This window comes from Hyperoodon ampullatus (assembly GCF_949752795.1).
Source record: "Hyperoodon ampullatus genome assembly, chromosome: 6".
NCBI classification, from domain to species: domain Eukaryota; kingdom Metazoa; phylum Chordata; class Mammalia; order Artiodactyla; family Ziphiidae; genus Hyperoodon; species Hyperoodon ampullatus.
The window spans coordinates 10468662-10491380 of NC_136919.1; the positions used below are offsets into that span (position 1 = coordinate 10468662).

The window sequence follows — 22719 nt, forward strand, 5'->3', positions numbered from 1 at the left end:
GCTGCCGTCGGGGTTTGTTATTTCTAAAATGGCGCCCCTGGACTTGGACAAGTATGTGGAGATAGCGCGGCTGTGCAAATACCTGCCGGAGAACGATCTCAAGGTGAGCCTGGCCGGGGCGGGAGCGCTGCTTTCGGGGCTCCCCCCCTTCCGGCAGCGGGGCTCCCGCCGGCCCGCCCTTCCTCTCTCCGCGGGACCCCCGGCGGTGTCCTGTCCCGTCACGGTGGAGGGCCTAACGCGGTGCGAGGCGACTCGTTCCGACTTGGCGTCACGCGGGGAGCGGGGGCAGCCCGAGTCCCCCGAATGCCATCCCGATTCCCTCGGCGGGGACCCCAAGGGATGTCGCGGCCTCTGCCCCAGGGTTGCCCGTCCTGGCCTTGGGGCTGCCCCGGGGCTCGAGCCTTCACGGCTTTGCTTACAAGACTCCTCTCCCCTCACCCCGACCCCGGGTCTCGGAGTCTTGAGGCGAGCCTCCGCGGGCAGTGGCAGCGGTCATCCCCCCAGAGGCGGTGACAGGAGAGCGGGGAGGCCGGCGTCTGACAGGGGATGCAGCGTGCTCCCGGAACGCGGCCCCAGTGGGTTTAGGTGCCTAAGGAACGGGGATGGGAAGGGGCAGGCGGGGGCCCGAGCGGTCTGGTAGGGTGAGAGAACGTCAAGTCGTCCCTCTGCCCGAGCACTCTCCCAGTTGCTTTTTAGGAGTGTTGGTTTTCTTCTGCTCATTCCAGTGTGAACCCGTTTTCGAGCACGTCTTTGAGCTGTTTTAAGTGGATAAAGTAACAGGCTCTCAATAAACACCAATACGTTTCTGTCCTTTAAGTTGTCCCCGCTCCCCCCCACCCCGCCCCAATCTCTTCTTAGCTCAAGATTTCGTTGTTTTGGTTTTCCAAAGGAAATGAGTCGTTCTTTGTACTGCAGAGTCCTAGCAACAGTAAACCTATGTTTGGGTAAAGGAATGAATGTAAGAATAAAGGAATGTAAGTCTTTGGGATACTGCTTTTTTGACAAGTTTCTATGCGTTTGTTAAAACCAGTGCTTAGGTGACTAGTAGTGTTTAGAGGTTAGTGGTAGTGCCTGTTCTTGTTCAGTTAACTTTGATTTGCTGTGTGGTAAGTGGGTAAACTGTTGATAATTTTGAGTTCTTTTTATTCTTTAAGCTGTGGGTTTAAAGTAATTTATTTTTGTCCGTGAGTTTTTTTCTCTTAAGGAAGATATTACTGGTTTTTTCTTTTGCCATCTCTTGGTACAGGGAGTTGATATTTAACATCAGTCAACAGTATGCAAAATGATTAAGGCTACAGGAGCTGTTGTGAATGTAACTAACTTGTATGTTAATTATATGTGCTGTTTGATAGGGGAGTCATTCTTGTCCATTTTCCCCTTTTTAACAGGATAATTTAATTAAAATGGGGTCAAAGCCAGTATTAGTAGAAATGAAGCTTTCATGCTCTTGTGACGATAGTTTTGTAGCTTCTTTCTGCATATGGCTTTTTAGGAAACAAGGATTTTTCCTTAAAAAATCGCAACATTGTGACCCAGTTCATTGGAAAGCTAAAGTTGGTTTTGCATGTCAGTGAATTGATGTGGAGTCTTCTGTTCTTTAGGATATGTAAAGCAGTTTTAAGCTTTGTGTTTATAATGAGTAAAATATTGCTTATTATGAAATGTATCTTGATATTGGATATTGAAATGATTTGAAAGACAAATCAGTTGGATTTTCTTTAGACCTCTTAGTTTGATAAACATTAGATTTCCTTCCTAACCTAAGAGAATATAGTTGTTAAACCATTTCATTTCCCTTTGCAACACAATTGGACTGTACTTAGTGTGTATCTGTTTCCTAGTAAATTCCCCCCACCCCCCCCCCCGACCAACTACTAGAAAAAAAAAATTCTGAATTTTTCTATATAAGTGGAGGCTTTTCTTCGTTGTCTTGGAAATGTGTGTTTTTTTTGTTTTTTTTTTTTTGCGGTACGCGGGCCTCTCACTGTTGTGGCCTCTCCCGTTGCGGAGCACAGGCTCCGGACACGCAGGCTCAGCGGCCATGGCTCACGGGCCCAGCCGCTCCGCAGCATGTGGGATCTTCCCGGACCGGGGCACGAACCCGCGTACCCTGCATCGGCAGGCAGACTCTCAACCACTGCGCCACCAGGGAAGCCCTGGAAATGTTTTTATCAGATTAATTTTCTTGTGCTGCATCTCTGGTGTATTTAAAGAAATTTAATTCTGTTTCTCCCTCTTGGCATGAAATGCAAACTAAAATTAGGCAGGCCAAGAAAGTATTCCAGGAGCACTTTTTCTGAGGCTTCAAAGCCAAACTAAAATATTCTATCAAAGGAAGAAAAGAAATCATTGGAGCCACTTAATGATCATTATGGAAAAGATTTGTTCTGGTAGAAAAATAGACCGAAATTTACCTCTGTTTTAAATTGACTGGAAGTTGGAGATACTAAATAAAATAATAAATGCATAGGATGTTCTAGATCTAATCATGATTTCTCTATATCTAAATCGGAAATGGTCAAATCACTAGTCCTGGGTCAAATGTACATAACTGTTTTGAAGGAATAAGGGTGTTATGTGAAGATGAGTGGACCAAAGCATAACATTTCTTAAAAAAGAGTTCGTGTGATTCTCACCCACTAAAAAAATTTCAGAGAGGATCATAGAAGACACAGATTCCATATCTGACCAAATGTAAGAATGAATGATGAAAGACAGGTTTACTGAATACTTACACTTAAGTATTTTGTCATGGGAGAGGTTCTATAACTTGGAGATTGTCTGATCCCTTCAACAGTTCTTAAAGGTCCCATGTAAGTAAAGAAGTTGCACACTGAGTTGGTGTTCAGTTTTGTTTTCTTTTTTACTGAAGAACTGAAGACAGTTTCCATGGTAGGGGTTGGGAGAATACTAGTGTCCACCTCAGACATGCAACACAGGGAGAAGTAACTACTTCTGTGGATTGATAGTTGCTGTAATCTTTTTTGGAATTCACTTTTATGTTTAGTCTGAGCCATCTCTGTTTTTCATATAAGGCCACTGAGCCATCTCTGTTTCTCATATAAGGCCACTGCTCTGCAAAATTGTACCTCTGTTTGAAATGCCACCATAAAGCTTCAGAGAATTCTCCCTTGCTTTTTTCTAAGACTTGGTGAAGAGCCTTTTGTACCTCCTTATTCAGCCTCTATCTGATTTTATAGATTCTCATATATGGTAGTCTTGAGCCTTCTAGATTTGAAGCCTGTTAGTCTTGTCACTCACCTTATTGCCTGTCTTACTGATCATTCTGTTTACCTGAGTTGTTTGGTTTTGTATATTATATTTCTTTAGGTATTTCAAGGAAAAATGAACACAGTACAGCAGTTAGGGGCAGACTGTGGCTTTCTATAGGGCTAGAATAGTTTTTTCAGTGTTTTCATTTATAATGTTTCTGAGACCCTTTCTGATAATGCTTGGCATTTTGTCTTTTTGGCTACAGAATCACAGTCTCTTGGGTCTTCTGAAAATAGTCTGTAGCAGTGCTGTCCAATAGAAAATGCTAAGAAATGTGAGCCTCAAATTGTTAAAATTTTTAAAGTAAAAACAAACAGGTGAGGGCTTCCCTGGTGGTGTAGTGGTTGAGAATCTGCCTGCCAATGCAGGGGACACAGGTTCGAGCCCTGGTCTGGGAAGATCCCACATGCCGCAGAGCAACTGGGCCCGTGAGCCACAACTACTGAGCCTGCGCGTCTGGAGCCTGTGCTCCGCAACAAGAGAGGCCACGATAGTGAGAGGCCCGCGCACCGCAATGAAGAGTGGCCCCCGCTTGCCGCAACTAGAGAAAGCCCTCGCACAGAAACGAAGACCCAACACAGCTAAAAATAAATAAATAAATAAATTTATTTTAAAAAAATAGGTGAAATCAATTTTAGTAATATTTTATTTAACCCAATTTCAACATGCAATTAATATAAAATTACTAACATAATACCTTGTCTTTTTTTTGTATTAAGTCTACAAAATGTGGTATATGTTTTACATTTACAATACATCCCAGTTTGGATCAGCCACATTTCAGGTGCTCAATAGTTACATGTGGTAGTAGGTTTCCTATGGGACAGTGCACACTTCTAATGACTCCCCAGACCCTTTTCTAGAATTTCAGAGCTGAGAGAGAATCAGAGTTTGCCTAGTTCTGTATTCTTCTTACTTTACTGAGGGGGAACTGAGCTTTGTAGAGTTTATGATCTGCCTGAGGATGTCCAGCTAATCAGTGAATTAAGTTGGAAAGCCTCTTTGTGCAGAGCTCTTTCTGATACAGTTAATAGCCTTTTAGGATGGCAAAGAGCATACTTTTCTAAATATGTCTTCCATTTAATCACCTTTCTTTTTACCTTCCATTCTGAGCCCATTAGAGTGCTCTCTTCTGACAGTGTGCCTTGTACTTCCCTGCTTCTTTGCTTCTGCTTAGTCTCTTTCTTTTACCTACTTAATACTTATATAGCACAAATATTAAATCATTTAATACTGTGTGAGTTGGGTACTAACATTTGCCCCATTTTACAGACAGGTATCTCAAGCACAGGCAGATTAAGTAACTTTTCAAAGGCATATAGCTAGTAAGTAAGTGAAGGAGCTGCATTCAGACCTAGGCAGTCTGGCTCCAGGGTTCACGTCCATAACTACCACTTATGTTTCCTCTATACAATACCCTTCATGCCCCTTTTCATTTTATTTATTTAGTTATTTATTTTTTGGCCGCACCAAATGGCTTGTGGAATCTTAGTTCCCCTACCAGGGATTGAACCCGGGCCCACAGCAATGAAAGCACAGAGTCCTAACCACTGGACCACCGGGGAATTCCCCTCCATGCCCTTTTTAGTTCTAGCTCAGATGTCACTTTCTCCATACAGGGCTCCTGGATTCCACAGTCAGGATTATTAGTAATGGTTAGAATTTACACAGCTACTTACAGTTTTCAGAGTGCCTTCATGTCCACTCTATCACTGTGATAGGCAGAACAAATATCAGGACCTGATAAGGTGTAAGTATTTTGAGTAAGTATTTTGAGTCTGCTGAGTGAGTCAGCAGAGTATATACCAGAATTTATTTGCTATTTAAAATTTCCATTCTGGAATTCCCTGGTGGTCCAGTGGTTAGGACTCGGTGCTTTCGCTGCCATGGCCCAGGTTCAATATCTGGTCTGGGAACTAAGATCCCGCAAGACGTTTGGCAAGGCTAAACAAATTTTCCATTCTTTCTGTTCTATACTAACCTTTGCCCCGTAGCACTTTTTGTTCCATTTTACTACCACTTGTATTGTTCTGTCTTGTATGATAGTAAATATACCTGTCTCCACCATTAGACTGCAAGCTTCTTGAAGGGCCAGGATCATATCTTGTTTATTTTTGTATTCTCCACAGTCTTAGAACACTGCCTTGTATGTGATAGACACTCAGTTAAGGTATGTTGAATCAAACTATACTGCTTTACAACAGACATTTCTTTAACTGTCTCCTGTGTCAAGTACTATTCCCTGTGGATGCTAGAGATAGAATTTGGCACTTCTCTCTGTCTTTGAGGGGCTCTCAATATAGTAGGGGAGATAGAGAGGTAAACAAATGATCATTACATAGTTTGGTAGGTGCTAAAATAGAGAGCTGTCCAGCATATCGGAGAACATCGAAGAAGCAGCATCTAACTCTGGAGCCACAGATGGTTTCACAAAGGAGGAGCAATGAGAGGATGAGCAGAGTTTTTTCAGGTAGACAAGATGGGAAGGAAAGAACATGAAGCAGAAGAAATACCATGTGCAATGGTATAGCTTAATCTAAAAGAACATGGCTGGTCAACTTGAAGTAGTTTGGTATGGCTTGAGGTGGTTCAGGGAAGACAGGCAGAGACCAAATCATGGAAGACGAGGCTGATAAACTTGAATTTTTATCTTTGAGATGGTTCATGTATAAACACTTCGAAATGTTTTCATATTTTAGGGAAAAACAAATAAATCATGCTTGGTGATATTTTAAAAAATATGGCTAACTAAAAAGTAGATTCAAAGAAAACCATTAGAGAGATACACTGTTGTATGTAGTAGGAATATGACAAAATCATAAAGATGATATCTGAATGGAGTTTGGGAAACACTATCGTAGACAGAGGAGTGTCCTTGAGAGGTTTTTAAGGGGGACAGTGACAGGTTTTAGGAATTTTCTAGCAGCATTATGGACCTTGGATTGGAATGGGACAAAAATGTCATAGGAGCAGTAGACCAGATGACATGAAAGCTTTTGAAGTAAGCCAGTGACAAGTGGTTGTGGTGTTTAAGAGGAAATGAAGATGGTATAATAGGACCTGTTGACAGATTATGTCTAGGTTTGAGAGAGAGAGAGAAGAGTTGAGTGTAATCTCTTAGTTTCTGGCATGGATTACTTAGTAAATACTAATAACTAGACTAAGGCATTACAAGGGAGTTTGGTTTGGGCCAGACTGAATTTGAGATGCTGCCAAGTCAAGACATTGAGGCAGAAACGTTCAGAAGACTGTTGGATAAACAGATCTGTTGGGTAACAAATATTTATTGATTACCAAATGTGCTCCAGACACTGTTCTAATAGTGTTAAACTCAGGAGAAAGGTCTAGACCAGTGGTTCTCAGCTGGGGGTGATTTTGCCCCCTGAGCGGATATTTGGCGATGTCTGGAGACACTTGTAGGTTTTCACAGCTATCTAGGGGGTGTAGAGGCCAGATGTTGATGAACATCATACAGTGCACAGGACAGCAGCCCCCACAACGGAGAGTTGTCGGTAGCGCCAGGGCTCAGAAACTCTGGTTTTTATTGAAGGTACAGATATTTCCTTCTGTATTGTTAGCGTGTGAATATCATTGTCATCTTGGATTCCTGCTCCCACTCTTCATTCCCAGTGATTTGTGTTATAGTAGAGACTCTGTTCAAAGGCTGTGTAGAATATAATCTTAGATAGATTTTTATTTCTTAAGATAAGAGATTTTATAAATACCAGTATGTAAAAGTAAATAAAGGAAATAGTATGTTTCAGATAACAAGATCAGCTAAACGAAGAATTACAGAAATTCAAAACCCAGTGTATTTGAGGGGCAAGAGAGAACAGGGAGACAGGAGCAGAGAATAGAGTGGATCTGTAAACAAGCATCTTGAGGAAAATGTAGAGAAGGGAAATGGGGTCTCCTAAGAATGGGTCCATGAACCTCTACTTTTTCAAGGATTAGGAATTAATTAGGCACCGTGGGAGAAATGGGTGTAGTTTGCCCTAAATTTGGGATAAGATTGAGAATCTTGCCTGAGTGACTGCTTTGGGGCAGAAAGAGAAACAAACCGTGCTTCCTACAAATCAAGCTGCAAAAAGAAGCTGTGAAGGGCTTTGGAGGAGCCTGTCCCATGGCAAGACTGGGCTCTGAGAGTCCACTGTGTGTGTAGTTGGCTGACATATGTAGAGTTTGTACTGAAATTTCATAGACTTCTTTTTTTTTTTGCTGTACTCGGGCCTCTCACTGTCGCGGCCTCTCCCGTTGCGGAGCACAGGCTTCGAACGCGCAGGCTCAGCAGCCATGGCTCACGGGCCCAGCCACTCCGCGGCATGTGGGATCTTCCCGGACCGGGGCACGAACCCGGGTCCCCTGCATCGGCAGGCGGACTCTCAACCACTGCGCCACCAGGGAAGCCCATAGACTTCTTATTTTTATCTGTTTCTTGACATGAATTCTTGACATGAATTAAGCTGCTGCTGAACTGGAGCGATGAGAGGCAGTGGCTTTGGCTTAGAGGCTTAGTGCTCTAAGTCCTCTGTTGGGACTGCAGAAGTGACAGTTATAGGAGGCAGCTGTTAACTTTACTCAACTTAGGGTGCCTGGCCTCGGGTTGAAGATGTTGCCTAAGTAGTTTACATGGTTCGCTAGGCACTCACTGGCTTTTAGTAGGGTTTCACAGTGATGTTCTTTAGCTAATGGTCTCCTGTTACTTTCAGATCAGCACTGGGGGTTTGGGTCAGTCACCATAAGTGACTTGCAGTTCAGGAGGCATTATGGGCCAGGAGAGCCAGTCATATGTGGGTGCAAATTCTGCAGCATTCAAAATGGGAACTATAGAGTCCCTCACGAATCTGTGCTGTGATTAGTTTCAGAATGTTAAATGATAACTCACTTTGTTCTAAAAAGGATATAGAGTGGTTTACAAAGAAGCATTCAATATAGCAAGATAAATTATATTCAGAATAAGTAAGAAAAATGAGACAAAAAGAAAATAAAGATAGGAAACCAAGATGAAGCCAATAGGAAAAATAAGAATAGTACATATAAAATAAAAGCTATGATGACTGGGTTACTTCCTTGAGATTAGGCCTTAAGCTTTCTAGGAGCCTACAGAAAGATGTAAACTGATGAATTAAAAATTTACAGAGTCTTTAAGATGATAAAAATAAGCTTCTCAGGGAAATCACATCTATCCCTGATGGAAGAAACAGAGACATTCCTCCCCCGTCCTCCTTGAAGGCAACTATTTAATCACAGCATCCTATGCACCTTGTTTATAGTCCACGCAATGACAAGCTCTGTAAGAGGACTGTTTCCTATAATGTCCTTTACTACAGGTTGATAGTATGACATTAAAGTGCAATTTGGGAAAAAGCAATTGGGAAAGGAGTGCAGTGTAACGCAGGGTGGGGACAGCCCTCTCTAGAGGACAGTCTGGCTTAATTCATGGTGGAGTTTATAGTAGGTTAGTTTGTTTGGGTAACATACTAATAATTGATCTTTAAAGGGGTGTACACCAAATTTGGTGGAGCCCCCAAATTTACAAGAGTGGGCAGGAGGAGAGATCAACATTATACGCTTATGTCAGAGAATATATTAGGTATGGGCCCTGACCTTCACTGATGGAAGTTAGGCCTGTTCTTAAAAGATGTGCAGTCTGAAAGAGTGTGGGTGGGACAAGTGCCTGAGAACATGCAGGCCTCCTGGCAACAAACAGAAAACTCTGCCCACTCCTGGACAAATTACAGCAAAGCACTTCTGCAGATACCTTGGTGGAATTCTCTTTGAGGAGGTTTGGTGAGTGTACCTGAAAAAAATCGCAAATATTAATTGAGCAAGGCATTATACCTAAGAAAGGTGGGTAAGGTCCTGAGATAGGTACTTTAAAACATCACTATTTTGTTTTATTTTAAAAATTGTATAGTTACAGAAAGTACATCTAAAAGTATACATTGCTGAGGCTAACCTAAAAAAAGTAGTGCTCTTTTTTCTGGCTGACTGAGAAGGGAGGTGGTAATGAAAGACTATAAAAAAATACAGGACAATCATGGCATATTTGTTCTTTGGAACTACCCTTAAGCTAGATGGAAGTGAGTTAGGGTGAAAAAAAATGCAAATAGTAATTGTAAACTTTGGGAGCTAATTACTATACAAATAATAAATTATATATCACAGGTCTAATGGATTATAATAGAAAGAGGATGTTGTACAACACTGATCTTTTGAAATTGATTGGGAGGACAGCTACCTCTATCCACAAGGAGTAGATTTGAGTGGTTATGGTCAACGTGGTAATTATTATTTTTAAAGAGGTAATATATATTATTAATTTAAAAATAACAGTTTTATGAGATATAATTCACATATCATAAAATTAATTTTTAAAGTGTGTAATTCAGTGGGGTTTTTTTCCCAGTGGGTTTTAATATATTTACAGAGTTGTGCAACCATTGCCATAATCAATGTTAGAACATTTTTATCATCCCAAAGAGAAACTATACCCATTAACAGAAACTCCCCATTACCCCTTACCTCAAAGTCCAGCCCTAAGCAACCATTAATCTATTTTATATCTTCATGGATTTGCCTATTCCAGGCATTTCAGATAAATTGAGTCATATATTGAGTTGGCTAAAAAGTTCCTTCGGGTTTTTCCATAAGGTTTTACGGAACTTTTTGGCCAACTCAATATATATATATATATATTTTAAAATAAATTTATTTGTTTATTTGTTTGTTTATTTATTTATTTTTGGCTGCGTTGGGTCTTCATTGCTGCGTGCAGGCTCTCTCCAGCTATGGCGAGGGGGCCACTCCTCGCTGTGGTGCGTGGGCTTCACATTGCGGTGCTTGTTGCAGAGCACGGGCTCCAGGCGCACAGGCCCCAGCGGCTGTGGCATGCAGGCTCAGCAGTTGGGGCTCACGGACTCCAGAGCGCAGGCTCAGTAGTTGTGGCGCATGGGCTTAGTTGCTCTATGGCATGTGGGATCGGGACCAGGGCTCGAACCCGTGTCCCCTGCACTGGCAGGCGGATTCTTCACCACTGAGCCACCAGGGAAGCCCCCTCCATCAGTATTGAACATAGCTGATTCCTCCTCTTTTGAAACATTTTCTTCACTGGACTTCCATAACACCACGCTCTCATGGTTTCCTTTGTACCTTATCAAGCAGTCCCTTTTGCTGGTTCCTCCTTCTGTCCCTAACTTCTGTGTGAAGTATTAAGACTCGTTTTTGTAACTTATCCTTTTCTCTCTTTGTAAGCAGCCACTTTAGTTGTCTCTTCTAAGTCTCATGACTTGAAATATATATTTCCTGACAATCTCCAAATTGGTCTGTCTAGCCTGGATCCTTTTCCTTGAATTCAGGACTCACTCGGTCAGCTGTTTACAGTACATCTTAGGCACTTTGAAGTCTGATAGGCATTGCAGACTTAGTGTGTCAAAATCAAATTCTTACAGCCAAATAGTGGAAACAACCCAAATGTCCAGCAACTGACGAATGGATAAGCAAAATGTGGTAAATACATACAATGGAATATTATTCAACTATAAAGAAGAACAAACAAATCATGTATGTTACAATGTGGATGAACTTTAAAAACATATGTTAAGTGAAAGAAGCCAGTTACAAAAGGCCCCCCTTCTAGGTGTCCAGAATGAACAAATCCATAGACACAGTAGACTAGTGATTGCCTAGGGCTGTGGGGTGGGGTTGTGGGAGGTGGGAGATGAGTGCTAATGAGTATACAGTTTCTTTTTGGGGTGATGAGAATGTTCTAAAATTGATTATGGTGATGGTTGCTCAACAGTGAACATGCTGAAAACCATTGAATTTTATGCATTAAAGGGGTGAATTTTACGATGTCTGAATTATATCTCAATGAAGTTGTTAAAAAAGCCCCACAAATTCCTGGTTCCCCGTCCCCCAAACAAAACCCAGACAAATCAAAACAATCTACTACTCATGAAAAAATAATTGAGAAACACTGGGCTTATTAAAATTAAAAACTTTGCTCTGCATGGGAATTCCCTGGTGGTCCAGTGGTTAGGATTTCACGCTGTCACTGCTGAGGGCCCAGGTTCGATCCCTGGTCAGGGAACTAAAATCCCACAAGCCACGCGGCCAAAAAAAATTTTAAAAAACAAACAAAAACGTTGCTCTGCAAAGGACACTTTCAAGAGAATGAGAAGGCAAGCCACAGACTGGGAGAAAATATTTGTGAAAGACATGTCTGATAAGGGACTTTTATCCAGAGTAAACAAAACACTCTTAAAACTCAGCAGTAGGAAAACAAACAACCCTATTAAAAATGGGCCATGGGCTTCCCTGGTGGCTCAGTGGTTGAGAGTCCACCTGCCGATGCAGGGGACACGGGTTCGTGCCCCGGTCCGGGAAGATCCCACATGCCGCGGAGCGGCTAGGCCTGTGAGCCATGGCCGCTGGGCCTGCGTGTCCGGAGCCTGTGCTCCGCAATGGGAGAGGCCACAGCAGTGAGAGGCCCGCGTAATGCAAAAAAAAAAAAAAAAAAAAAAAAATGGGCCAAAGGGGCTTCCCTGGTGGCTCAGTGGTTAAGAATCCGCCTGCCAATGTAGGAGACACAGGTTCGAGCCCTGGTCCAGGAAGATCCCACATGCTGCAGAGCAGCTAAGCCCGTGTGCCACAACTGCCGAGCCTGCACTCTAGAGCCCACATGCCACAACTACTGAGTCCATGTGCTGCAGCTACTGAAGCCTGCATGCCTAGAGCCCATGCTTTGCAACAAGAGAAGCCACCGCAATGAGAAGCTGTGCACTGCAACGAAGGGTAGCCCCTACTCACCGCAGCTAGAGAAAGCCCATGCGCAGCAACGAAGACCCAATGCAGCCAAAAAAAAAAAAAAGGGCCAAAGACTTGAACAGATACCTCAGCAAAGAAGATATGTAGATGACAAATAAGCCTATGAAAAGGTGCTCCATATCATATGTCATTAGGGAGATGCAAGTTAAAACAAGGTGGGAATTCCCCAGCGGTCCAGTGGTTAGGACTCTTGCTTTCACTGCCGAGGGCCCAGGTTCAATCCCTGGTCAGGGAACTGAGATCCCACAGTCCGCGTGGTACGGCCAAAAACAAAACAAAACAAAAACAACAACAAGGCAGTACCACTACACACCTATTAGAATGGCCAGAATCCAAAACACTGACAGCACCAAACACTGGCACAACTGTAGAACAGCGGAAACTCTCACTCATTGTTGATGAGGATGCAGACTAGTACAGTCACTTTGGAAGGTCATTTAGCAGTTTCTTACCAAACTAAACACCCTTACCATATGATGTAGCAGTCATGCTCCTTGGTGTTTATCCAAATGAGTTGAAAACTTAACATCCACTGTAAAACCTATACACATGTTTATGGCAGCATTATTCATAATTGCCAAAATTTGAAAGCAACCAAGATGTCCTTCAGTAGACAAATGGTTAAATAAACTGGTACATTGAGATAATGGAATATTATTCAGCGCTAAAAAGAAATGAGCTATCAAGCCATGGAGAGACATGAAGGAAGCTTAAATGCGTATTACTACGTGAAAGAAGCCAACCTGAAAAGACAACATATGTATGATTCCAACTATATGACATTCTAGAAAAGGCAAAACTATGGTGATAGTAAAAAGATCAGTGGTTTCCATCCTTTCCCCATACCTTGCCCGACACAGCTCTTAAATCTGGATGTCATCTGTATCCTTTATCACATCCTTTAGTAAACTGGTAAATGCAAGTGTTTCCCTGAGTTCAGTGAGCTGCTCTAGCAAATTATTCAAACCTAAGGGGGAGGTCTTTGGAACCTCTGATCTATAGCTGGTTGGTTAGAAGCGCAGGTGATAACCTGGGCTTCCAACTGGTGTCTGAAGTGTGTGTGTATATTGGCAGGGGAGTTGGGAGGGGGCAGTGTTGTGGGACTGAGCCCTTAACCTGTGGAATCTGACACTATCTCTGGTAGATAATGTCAGAATTGAGTTAAATTGTAGGATACCCCGCTGGTGTTGCAGAGAATTGCATATTGTAGGGAGAAAGAACCTCCCTACGTTTGGTGACCAGGAGTGTCAAAACTGTGAGTGTTCTGTGTGACTAGTAAGGGAGACACATAGGAAAGAAGCACAAAGTAGGGAAGAACTGAGTTTTTCCCGACATAGGAAGGAAAAAGCTGAGGTTTTTTGTTTTTGTTTTTTTTAAACAAATGCAAAGTGGAACTGAAGGCACCTTAGAGACCATCGTTCATGATAAACTTAAGGCTCTGAGTTCAGAAACATTGTTTCACTCACCAGTATCTGTTCCTTTTACAAATAATGGATGGATTATATATCTGGACCAAGGATTGTTTATTGAAGCATCTGAGGGTTGTAGGAAATTCAGCACAGAAGGAGCTCGCTACTCAGGGCCAGAAGGACTCCAGGCCAGAAGGATGATCTTGCCTTTGAGGTGCTCTTTGAAGATGAAGAACTTATCCTACGAATAAGAGCAAACCTTTTTATTTTGAAAATGTTTTAAACACCTTGATTTACCCTCATTTTTGGGGGGGTGGACTTTTTCTTGCTCTTCCTCCCCCCTCCCATTGTGAGTTCTCTCCTATGCTTGCCTCTGTGTTGTAGCTATAACTGTTAAAGTGTGTCTCTCATATATTTAAGTAAATTGTAGCATTTAGATTCCTTAATTAATGTTTGAAATCATTTCATTATGCTCGTGTAGTTTAATTTGTCCTTTCTTGGCAGATCTTCATAAAATCTAGTAGGGCCTCTGACTGTAGTATTAACTGGTCTCAGATGGAAGGAATATTCCCCCCCCCAGATCTTTTTTTTTTTTTTTTTTAATATCTATTTTGGCTGTGCCAGGTCTCAGTTGCGGCACGCTGGATCTTCGTTGCGGCATGCGGACTTCTTAGTTGTGGCATGTGAACTCTTAGTTGCGGCATGCAAACTCTTGGTTGTGGCATGCACGTGGGATCTAGTTCCATGACCAGGGGTCACACCCGGACCCCCTGCATTGGGAGCATGGAGTCTTACCCACTGGACCACCAGGGAAGTCCCTAGAGTTCTTTTTTAAAATAATTAATTAATTAATTAATTTTTGGCTGTGTTGGGTCTCCGTTGCTACATGCAGGCTTTCTCTAGTTGCGGCGAGCAGAGGCTACTCTTCGTTGTGGCACGCGGGCTTCTCATTGCAGTGGCTTCTCTTGTTGTGGAGCATGGGCTCTAGGCGCGCAGGCTTCAGTAGTTGTGGCACGCGGGCTCAGTAGTTGTGCCTCGTGGGCTCTAGAGCGCAGGCTCAGTAGTTGTGGTGCACGGGCTTAGTTGCTCCGCGGCATGTGGGATCTTCCCGGACCAGGGTTTGAACCCGTGTCCCCTGCATTGGCAGGCAGATTCTTTATTTATATTTATTTTTGGCCACGTTCAGTCTTCGTTGCTGCGTGAGGGCTTTCTCTAGTTGTGGCGAGCAGGGGCTACTCTTTGTTGCGGTGCATGGGCTTCTCATTGCAGTGGCTTCTCGTTGCGGAACACAGGCTCTAGGCGCATGGGCTTCAGCAGTTGTGGCACGTGGGCTCTAGAGTACAGGCTCAGTAGTTGTGGCGCACGGGCTTAGTTGCTCCACGGCATGTGGGATCTTCCCGGACCAGGGCTCGAACCCGTATCTGCTGCATTGGCAGGCAGATTCTTAACCACTGCGCCACCAGGGAAGTTCCCCTAGAGTTCTTTTTAAAAGGTAGAGTGACTCTTAAATTTTAGATTTACATTTTGCGATTAATTTTGTTAACGTTTCTATTTTGAGATAATTGTAGATTTATATGCAATTGTAAGAAATAATACCAAGTGATCCCATGTACCGTTTACCCAGTTTTCTCTAGTAGTAACGTCTTGTGGAACAAATACCACAACCAGGATATTGACATTGATACACTCCACGATCTTGTTCATAATTCTCCAGTTTTACTTGTACTCATTTGTGTGTATATTTAGTTCTATGCAGTATTGTTATATCTGTAGTCTCATGTATCTAATACCACATTCATGATACAGACAGTTCCATCACCCCCAAGGAGTCCACATGTTGTCCTTTTTATAACCATATGCATTTCCCTCCTGCTGCCCCTACCTCCTAGACCCTTGGCAATCACTAATCTGGTCTCCATTTTTATAAATTTTTTATTTCAATAATGTTATATAAATGGAACCATACAGTATATAACCTTTTGGGATAGGGTTTTTTTTTCTCCCCACTCAGCATAAATCCCTTGAAATTTATACAGATTGTCATGTGTCAATAGTTTGTTTTTTATTGCTGAATAGTATTCCATGGTGTGAATGTACCATACTTTAACTATTCACTGTTGAAGGACAACTGATTTATTTCTAGTTTTTGGCTCTTATGAATTAAGCTTCTATGGACCTTTGTGTACAGGTTTTTATGTGATTATAAATTTTCTTTGCCAAGAGTGCAGTTGCTGGGTCATATTTGGTAAGCGCGTGGTTTGCAATGTACTTTAAAAATTAGCAGATAAGGGCTTCCCTGGCGGCGCAGTGGTTGAGCATCCGCCTGCCAATGCAGGGGACATGGGTTCGCGCCCCAGTCCGGAAGGATCCCACATGCCGCAGAGTGGCTGGACCCGTGAGCCATGGCCGCTGAGCCTGCGCATCCGGAGCCTGTGCTCTGCAACGGGAGAGACCACAACAGTGAGAGGCCCGCGTACTGCAAAAAAAAAAAAAAAAAAAAAAAAAATTAGCAGATTAAAACCTTTTCCTGTTAAAATTATTGACTTTTACATTTTTTTTGTTGAAAAACATCATTTTACAGTTCCTTGCAGAGCTCTCTGTCTTCTAGAACCTATTACCTGTATAGCCTGGGAGTTTGCATCTTGGAATAGGCATTGTGAGAGGAAGGTAAAAGCTGACAGAAATCGAATCCCAGAATCATCATAGTTTCCTTTCCTGTGAAACAATACACGGATTAGTTCTTGTCTTTTTTGCATTTGGTCTTCAGTTTTAATATTGTAATAAAAGGTTGCATTTTATTTTCTCTTCTTACAGCGGCTATGTGACTATGTTTGTGACCTCCTCTTGGAAGAGTCAAATGTCCAGCCAGTATCAACACCAGTAACAGTGTGTGGAGACATACATGGACAGGTAAAATTTCATGAGGAGATTTTTAGCTTTTGTACTGTCTGTCCATAGTCCATGTCTGTTTCCAGTTGTGCTGCAAAATATTAAAAAAAAAAAAAAAAGCTGGTGGTTGGCTAGGGTGCCTCAGTCTGTGTGACATTAATGATTCCTGGTTACTGTTAAAGTGAATAAAAGCAGTGGTCAAATTACTCATGGACTTTGTTGAAATCATACTTAGAAAGTGAAAAGTGAAGCATTATTGCTCTGTGGACAGGGGGAGATAATAAGATACAAATGTGCGCTGCTCATAGTTATTATGATTGATAGCAGATGCTTTGGTGTTAGGCACTAATTTTCTATTCATTCTGTTCATTTCTGTTCTGTTCACTTAGTGTCATATTTTATTGAAAACTTATCATTTCTTTAGTGGGAATGAGAATAGCAGCAGTTCAGAAAGATAAAATTATTGGTGCATGATTTTACAGCAAGTCAGTGCTAGAATGGGATGAGAAAGACAGTTCATTTTTTCATCTGCTGGGGTTTTATGTGTTTGTTTTTAAGAGTTTCAGAGCATTGACAGGAGGGGTACACCTCATCTTTAGACTCTTACTGTCAGTGTTTAGCCTAGTTAGAAAACTGTGTATTTGTAGTGTTTTCTTTTTTACTGGGAAATGAAAGCTGAACAGAACGCTCATAGACTGCTCTGTGCATGCAATGGAATTGGGGCTATAAGACATAATATTTGTGAACAACATAGTATTTATGAATTCCTACAGGACCTTAACTATGACTGCCTAAAGGAGCAGAAATGTGTGTAGCTTGGTGGTGATTGAGGGCTGCTCCATGGTAAAGTTCTATTTTTTTTTTCTTTTGATTTGGCTGCCCTGGGTCTCCGTTGCGGCTCGCAGGCCCTTCGTTGCTGGCTTCTCTCTAGTTGCGGCACTAGGGCTCTAGAGTGCGCAGGCTCAGTAGTTGCGGCATCCAGGCTTAGTTGCCCTGTGGCATGTGGTATCTTAGTTCCCCGACCAGGGATCGAACTCGCGTCCCCTGCACTGGAAGGCGGACTCTCAGTCACTGGACCAGCAGGGAAGTCCCATAAAGTTCCATTTTGACTACTTAGCTCTTTTCTTTTTGGTTTTTCAGTCTGTTCTCTGGATGTGTGAGGTTATAATAAATGACATCTGCATGTTATCAGCTTCTAAATAGAGGCCCCCACTATGTCATATTTAATCTGTTAAAATTCTAGTTCTCTAAAGTAGACCTTAGGAGTTCTTCTTAATTTCCATGTAACTTCTCTCCAAAAGTATAATAAATATTTGTACTTTGCTAACATAAAGGATATTAATATAAGCAGTGCCTTAACATATTTCTAAAAGCTGGAATAAACCAAGTAATGCTTTCCCTTGATTATAATATTAAAATTGAGGGGTTACCTGTGTTTATTGGCCGCAGCATGAGGCTTGTGGGATCTTAGTTCCCGACCAGGGATCGAACCTGTGCCCTTGGCAGTGAAAGCGCAGAGTCCTGGGCTTCCCTGGTAGCGCAGTGGTTGAGAGTCCGCCTGCCGATGCAGGGGACATGGGTTCGTGCCCCAGTCCGGGAAGATCCCACATGCCGCGGAGTGGCTGGGCCTGTGGGCCATGGCCGCTGAGCCTGAAAAAAAAAGAAAGTGCAGAGTCCTAACTACTGAACTGCCAGGGAATTCCCCAAGACTTTTCAATAATATGAATTATAGTCATAATCAGAGGTCAGGAAGTTAGAGACAACTTCAAACTGCTAAAATTAATTCAGATAATAAATTTGCACTTCTACTGATAGATTATATATACCTTCAGTCAAATGTACAATTCTTGCTTTCATTTATCTTGTGTTTTGACATTAATAATGTACTTTTTCACATATTGCATGTCAATTTTTTTTTAAGGTTCCTATGAGGTAGGATTTTGTAGAGAAGGAAACTGAGTTGAAAGATTGAGGAATTAACCCAAATTCGCACAGCTACTAAGGGACAGAGCTGAGATTTGAAACTCATTTGGGTGCCCAATGGTCCATATTATTTATTTATTTATTTTTTGGCTGCACGGCTTGTGGGATCTCACTTCCCTGACCAGGGATTGAACCTGGGCCACATCAGTGAAAGCCTGGAATCCTAACCACTAGGCCCCCAGGGAACTCCCAGCCCATGTTATTTTAAGACTACTACCAAATTGAGCCGTGCTTCTCTTGTACTTGACCCTTTAAAACAATTGCTCATCAAAAGCATGGGACTTGAGGAGCTTCTAAATGTCTGCAGACTAGTCAAATGTAAGGTGTATCTTTTGGGACTTGTACAGTTGTCTTCCCCTTGGGCTAGTTTTGGAATTGCAGGATTGGTTTATGAGTATAAATAAACTCATAAGAAATGTTGACAAGCATACAGTTGCTGAGGAGCATTGAAACAGCATAATCTAGTGAGGAGATTGCAGACTTCATTGTCAGACAGAGCTTGGTTTAAGTTAAGTCCTGCTTGGGTACATAACAGCTGTTTAAGAAGCCATTTCAGCTAGCTCTTCAGTTCTTTAAATATGGCCTGTGGACCCTTGATCATCTATAAGATGGCACAAAATCAACTGAGGGTAAAACTGTTGGTGCCTCAGCATGAATCAAGGGAGTGTCATCAGCCTATGCTGGTTGTCATTGTATTCTTCACCAGCATGCATGCATGTACAGTAAAATAAAATGCCAGTATCACTTAAGAATGTCCTTGATGAAGCAGTAATATTAATTGGCACTCTTGACCCCTTAGTAGATACATCTTTTGAGTAGTCCCTGTGATGAAATAGGAAGTATGCATAAAGCACATCTGCTGCATATCAAAGAAAAATGGTTTGCTCAAAAGAAAAGTACTTGTGCAGTTCTTTGCATCTCCTGCTGAAATAGCCTCTTTTTTTAAATGGAACACTGTTTTTACTTGAGAGAATGAATGACAAACTACAGGTATTTGGCAACTGTTTTGCAAAAGTGAACGAAGTGAGCCAGTCACTTCAAGGAAAACAATTGACGTTATTTGTTGCTGATGACAGAATTTGAGTTTTCAAGTGAAATATTGGAATTTTAGAAAATTTGAGTTTACCACCATGAGGCTACTAGCTTCTGATACTTAAAAGACTTTTCTGATGAGGTGAGTGATTAAATTAACAAATATTTTTTGATGATGTATAAAGAAATGTCATTTCCATTTTCCAAATAACCAGTGTGTTACCCACTCAAAGTGTTAGACCAACTTATCTAACAGAGTTTGAGAAGAGACCAGTTGTCAAGTTTTGATGTATTAAAAGAAGAATATGCACCATTATCTCTAAAGGTTATTAAAATTTTCCTCCCTTTTGTAACACATACCTGTATGAAGGTATGTGTTACACTTTAAATTTCTAATATGGTTAATACTGATTCATATAACGTATAAACAAAAGCTTTTTGGGGACCTGTAATTTTTAAGACTATGAGTGCGTCCTGGAACCAGAAAGTTTAAACACTGCTGAGTTAGCCAACTCTTTCCTTGCCTCTAATAATGGAATAAAATCCACTTCTCAGGATAGGTTTTGTTTTAAGATGAGAACATTTACGGAGTGTGTGTGATATGAAAAACATACAATAGATGGTAGAAATTATTTGTGAAATAATGAGATGGGCTTCCAGTAATGTGTGACAAGGTTAATTGTCTGCATATGTTTTCAGTAAATATTTATTATATTAAAGAATTTTGGAAAAAACTACCAGTATGGAGTAGGAACTGTGGGTCCCCAAAGCAGAATTTTTGATCATCCATTAAATATATATAAGTTAAATGGAAACTTACAAAGCTTTTATTCAAGAATGTGTTTCTACAGACATCAGTAGTAAAGTCTAAGGACACTCACTCTTTCACCACACTTTTATAGAAGCAATTGTTTCATAAAACTTTTTAATGTTTCCTTCCTGACTTTGAGTGTGTACATACTCAGTTTTTACATAACAAAATTGTATAGTTATATTAGAGGTATAGTTTTGTGTTCCATTCTTTTCCCTAGTCATTTTCCCAGTTTGCTACATAGTTTCCATTATAATCATGATTTATGACTGCCTAAGGTCCAGGTCTTTGAATTGGTAGATCATACTTTATTAACATTCCCTTACGTTAGTCACAAAGGTTGTTTCTTCTGTTATTAGAAATGATGCTATGATGCATTTTCTTTATGTTATACAGCTTTTTTTTTTTTTTTTTTTTTTTTTGCCTTTAGGATATAGTCACAGAAGAGGAGTTACTAGGCCAAAGTAACACAGACACATATATGTATGTGTATATATATACACTGAAAGTGTATTTAGATATATATACTTACTTTTCACTGCTCATATTGTGTGTGATTTTACTTATACATATCTGATATATGATATACATACACACATCATATATATATCTGTGTGGTGGGAAGTGAGAAGTATATTCTTTCAAAGGAAGGGATTCCACTTAGTAGAAATGGACAGCATATATTTTGAATAAATAATAGTCTACCAGTTGAGACTGAATTTGTTTCATTTGTTTGCTTGCTAATTTTAAGAAGATAGGAAAATTTTATTTTAAACTTTCTAAAGTTTTTTTTTTAAGCAAGTGACAACTCTTCAGACTTACGAAACATGCTATATATATTTATTTTATCTAGGTGGGGGGGGGGGGGGGGGGGGGGGGGGGCTGGGGAGGGGGAGAGGGGGGGGGGGGGTAGTTATTTCGGTAGTTAATCTTTAAATTTCAGTTTTGTTCACTATGACTAAGATTTCTGTACTGTTTTAAGTGTTAGAAATTTAAGTAGTAATACTACTTTCAAGTGTAAAAGATAGATGTGAAGGAAATTATTGGTTGTAGTTGGTATGGTATATTATAGTCAGTTCCTTTAATCTAAAATCCTTTGTCAGAAAAACTGTGACTTCAGGAAGTAGGATTAGGATAATCGAGTTGACTGAAGTTATCAAACGCACATTTTTGTCAGTTAAATTTTCAGTCAAGTAGAGTATGATGAAATATACTATTCTTTTTCTACTGATTATTGAGAAGACTCCACAGCTGTAGAAGCTGAGGGTACACATCTTCCAAAGTAGAGTGTAAGAAGGTAGGTTGATCTGCTCTTTACGACACTATGAAGTGTCATGTAAATTCATTCTTTGAAAGAAATTCTTATCCACTTGTTTCCTTATCTTTTGTCTCTTTAAGATAGATGCTGAAGGTGGGGCAAGGTGATTGGGTTAGCTTATTGACAGGTAACTGATAAATGATTTCAAATTCTCAAGTGATAGATGGGGAGAAGCATGAAAGAAATTTGAAAGGGGGTTGCCTATAACATTAATGACTTAGGAATGACTTTAGTGATATCTGAGCTTCATTTTAGTGCTTTTTTTTTTTTTAAGGCTTGGGAGCTGTGTGCTTGGCAGTTTAGTTTGCACTTTATTTCTTTGTATAAATGTAAATATTTGAAGTCCTCTTAATTAACTGCTTCTTTACACAGTTTGGCCTCAGTTTTATTATTTTACTCCTTCACAGGAATTTGTAATCAGCATATATTGCCTTTCTTTTATAGTTTTATGACCTTTGTGAACTATTCAGAACTGGAGGTCAGGTTCCTGACACAAACTACATATTTATGGTATGTAAACACCAGTGATATCAAGTACTTATTTTAAATGGAAGGGATCTGACTTACTACATGTAAATTATATAATAATTTCGTTGCCATGTGACAATCACTATTTAAATATATGAAAAGGTGATTCTATGCTTTTCTACATTTTGCTGTGTCCTCTAGTTGAGAATAATTGCTTTTGTAAACTGCTGTATACACAGGACTGGGTTGTAGCCCTCAGTAATGGTTAGGCTGAAAAATAGCCCAGAACCACAGGTTTAAGGCATAAATCTTCAGTTTACTGTTATTTTATCAGATTTTTTTGAGCATTCATTTTCACCTGTTATTAATCTGTGGATTGATTAATATACACATAAACACATTTGCTGTTAAGGTAGATATTTGCTTACTTTCTTTCTATAATATAATGTTACTGTTGAACTTTTTCTGAGTCCTTCTGTTATTTTCCTTCCTTCTGAAAATTTCTGGGTCACTTTTCTAATCTTTTAGCTGTTTTCCTATTGGTCTAATATTGGCCCAAGTAAAACATAAATGGGAAGTGTAAATAGTATATCCTCATATGCAGTTGTTAAATACAAAGCTAAATGTAGAATACTGTTATAATTATGGTAATTGCTTTTATAAAAAAACTATTTTCTTCAAGTTGACAGCTCTTTTGATACAGTTAA

General features: G+C 40.8%; 1 protein-coding gene across 2 annotated transcripts in view; it reads left to right on the top strand.

Moving 5' to 3' along the window:
• The window catches only part of PPP6C (protein phosphatase 6 catalytic subunit), a 28689-nt gene continuing 5970 nt past the window's right edge, over positions 1-22719 (top strand). Inside the window, exons 1-3 of one of the 2 annotated variants that reach the window (XM_079706826.1) lie at positions 1-103; positions 16326-16421; positions 21989-22054. In XM_079706826.1, coding sequence (XP_079562952.1) covers positions 29-103; positions 16326-16421; positions 21989-22054 — 237 coding nt within the window. In that variant the 5' untranslated portion in view covers positions 1-28. The remainder of the gene's footprint in view (positions 104-16325; positions 16422-21988; positions 22055-22719) is intronic. The other variant, XM_079706827.1, reaches the window with a different exon arrangement.